This window comes from Bombus impatiens, unplaced genomic scaffold, assembly GCF_000188095.3.
Source record: "Bombus impatiens unplaced genomic scaffold, BIMP_2.2 scf_0317, whole genome shotgun sequence".
Taxonomy (NCBI): Eukaryota; Metazoa; Arthropoda; class Insecta; order Hymenoptera; family Apidae; genus Bombus; species Bombus impatiens.
Window position 1 is genome coordinate 2,925,336 of NT_176736.1, and position 3,104 is coordinate 2,928,439.

Consider the following 3,104-nt stretch of genomic DNA (forward strand, 5'->3'; position numbering starts at 1 on the left):
AACGCACACCGCCGAGCCACGGCTCGTGGGTATCTCTGCGCGCTGCGGACAGACGCCGCTGTGATACTATTCCGATTTCAAGGGCTAACCACGTCCGCCACTTTCATCAGGTTTTTAGAATATTTGATGTTTACATTGCGATGCGTTCTGGCTAGGCGAGTTGAGTGTGTACACAGGAATCTGAGAAGTTTTCTTCGTTTCACCGATAAATTTTTCTTACGATGCGTGACGTTTATTCTTCATCGCTGGATATCAAATGATCGAACGACGATGAAGCATTCCATCCGAGAACTACGATTCTTCTATATTTAACTCACATAGTCAGAGCTATCGTCTCAAATTTTCTTGATACGTGGATGAAAGTAGCGAACACGTGGCGTCGATCACATTTCGAAATAGTATCATTTCGATCGAGCGTAGCGTGACGAAGGAACGAGAACGAGTTCAGCTTTCTTGAAAGACGACACAAACGCGAGATATAATTACATACAGCCGCGGAACGTCATGTTTCGCTCCTTCGTTCGCGAACAGCCAACGCGGTTGGCTTTTTTCTTTTTTCTTCCATTTGTGAAATGCTTACCGTTACGGGCCATGGAGTAAAGAGAATGGTCCCGACCTTTGCGCCTCAGCACCTTCGTTACGAAAAATGCCACGCCGCCGACTAGTGCACACGCGATAGTCACGCCGCCGTACAGAGCCAGGTCGTCCATCCGTCGGTTCGCTGTGAACATCAAACGACGCGTTTCTTTCTTATTCCTGTCTCACGAACCGGTCACAGACACGTACGACATGGTAGTACAGGAATTGTAGAATGTTAATTACTTTATCATCGAAACTGATTTTTATTGTATTTTCTTGAGGGATACTAACTCATATGTGTACGTTTATATGTTGTATGTTGCTCTATAATTAAAGTCTAGTTTTAGAAGGTGACTAATTGACAATATTATTGCGAATAAATATTCCTAAGTGCATGGAATATTTTCATGAATATTTAATCTTAGCCATCCAACCTACGAAACTTACAGGTATCAAATCGTTCGTCTTCGTAATTATTAAAAAAATGTAGACACTTTCGACGAAGTTATCATTTGCGCATAGTGTGTTAATGAATTCGTCCCTCAAGAGATTAAACACTGAAAATTTCCCACATCGAAGAGCCCATTATAGCATACTAGATTTTCTCTTTTTAAGCTAGTGAACATCCATCGGCACAACTAATTAGTGCCCAATTAAGTTCCACCACTTAACACTCGCGAATCGACTAGATCTCCAAGATACCGTATCTCTCGAGACTTTCTTTGAAACATGAGTCAACGCGAAATCATGCACGCCGCCGACCACTCACTGTCCAAACTCTGGCAGGTTTGTTTCCGGGGAACACGCTACAGAAGCGAGAAAGCATAGCCGCTAATTCGAGACTTTGTTACGGCATGGCGTTAAGCCGCGCGTCGAAAGATTATCGCCCGGTCGGAGATTACAGTAACCAGCGGGCGTTAATTCCTCGTTTTAAGGGGCCACTCCGCGATACGATCTCTCCGCCGCCGTTTAAGACGTAGCGTGCAAATGGCGCCGGTAATTCTCGCGTATCCGCGAAGTGTGCTCATCGTGGACGAGCAGAGCCGACCACCATTCATGAATAATTTACGCGGCAACTTTTATACGCTCTTCTTCTTTCTCCTCCTTCTTTCCCTCTTCCTTTTCCTTTTTTACGACGAAACGTGTTCGCGTGGACCAATGGTACGCACAGAGTTGACGACGAGAAGGAGACAGGCAGACAGAAGAAGACGAAGACGAGTTTTTAAACGTTTCCCGCGTACCGCTAAATATTACGAGCATCGTCTAAGGAAAGTTTCAAGCTCGGTTCCTCTCCATTTACGCCAAGGGAACACAACCTTCGCTCGTCTCCCTTCGTGTCTCCTGTTTTATCGTTTTACATCGTGGCACGTTTATTCCGCGCTTTCGACGATAAACATTCGGATCATTATTATCGTGGCCGTTAAACGCCCCGTAATAAAAACCACCACGGCAAGCGTGCAGAGAACTCGAACGGAATAATAATTTTAAGTGGTGTCGTGTCGCTCGACGGTCAGTGAACAAAGGATGGCAACAAAGACGACGTGGGACGCGATTAAAACCGCGAAAAACGTAGTAGGAGGAGGTAAAGAGGACAGGAAAGAGAGATTACGTCATCGTACACCACAATATTCTTATCGTCCGTGTAAAATCGGGATTGAATTACGCTGTATGCAAAGTTTCACCGAGATTCGAATGGCATTTTATGAATTATGTAACGCAGGAATTCATCGGTGCTTCTTGCCCCGGTGAGCCGCGAATGGATCGCTTGTGAACGCTTCATTCGACAGGCGACGTGCCGTCGTAAATCGCGAAAGTTCGTGGATATCACTTTACGAAACGAGATGAGAGTAAAGCAATTACTCGTGCAACTTTTCTCCTAGCGAATGTTGCTCAGAAGTCTCGAGACGGTTGTTATGTTTGATTAAAAATGAAGAAGCTTAACGTGATATTTTATGTAACAATGGAGATATAAAGTACTGACATATTAATCGATTTACTAAGACAAACGTGCAATTCGAAGTTCGTGATATAGAATAAAGCATTGAAGTTTCATTAGACATAAAGAAAGTACGGAAAAGTTGAAACGATATTTTCCCTGTGAAATAAATTATTATTTGTACTATAGAGATTCCTCGTAAAAATGTCTAACATGAAACCAAGTTCAGCCTTTAAATTCACAGAGGTCCGTATTACCGTCGTTGAAAACAAGAGTAATCTTATTGCTTCATTACAAAAGTTCTTTATCAAAAATCTTGCAATATGAAACTTCGCTGAGAACTAGAACTAGCTTTAAGCAGTTGCCCCACAGTCTCCGAAAACTTTTAAATAAATTCTACAAACTATCACCTAATCGCCTATCAGCGAAGTTACTCGCTCTAAAACGTAAGAAAGAAAAAGGGGAAAATAATTCTTTCCACGGTGTCTAGCCTTCATCGTCTCATTGCCACGTTCAAGGTATCCGTGTCTGGTTCAGGAGATTTTCGACAAATACCATCAGATCTCCGACGCGGCGAGAAAGCGGCGGC

General features: G+C 43.4%; 1 protein-coding gene across 4 annotated transcripts in view; it reads right to left on the reverse strand.

Moving 5' to 3' along the window:
- Positions 1 to 3,104, reverse strand: part of LOC100744414 (netrin receptor UNC5C) — a 47,310-nt gene that overhangs the window by 4,608 nt on the left and 39,598 nt on the right. For all 4 annotated transcript variants that reach the window (XM_024367220.2, XM_024367222.2, XM_024367221.2 and 1 more), the window contains one exon: positions 581 to 721. In XM_024367220.2, coding sequence (XP_024222988.1) covers positions 581 to 721 — 141 coding nt within the window. The remainder of the gene's footprint in view (positions 1 to 580; positions 722 to 3,104) is intronic.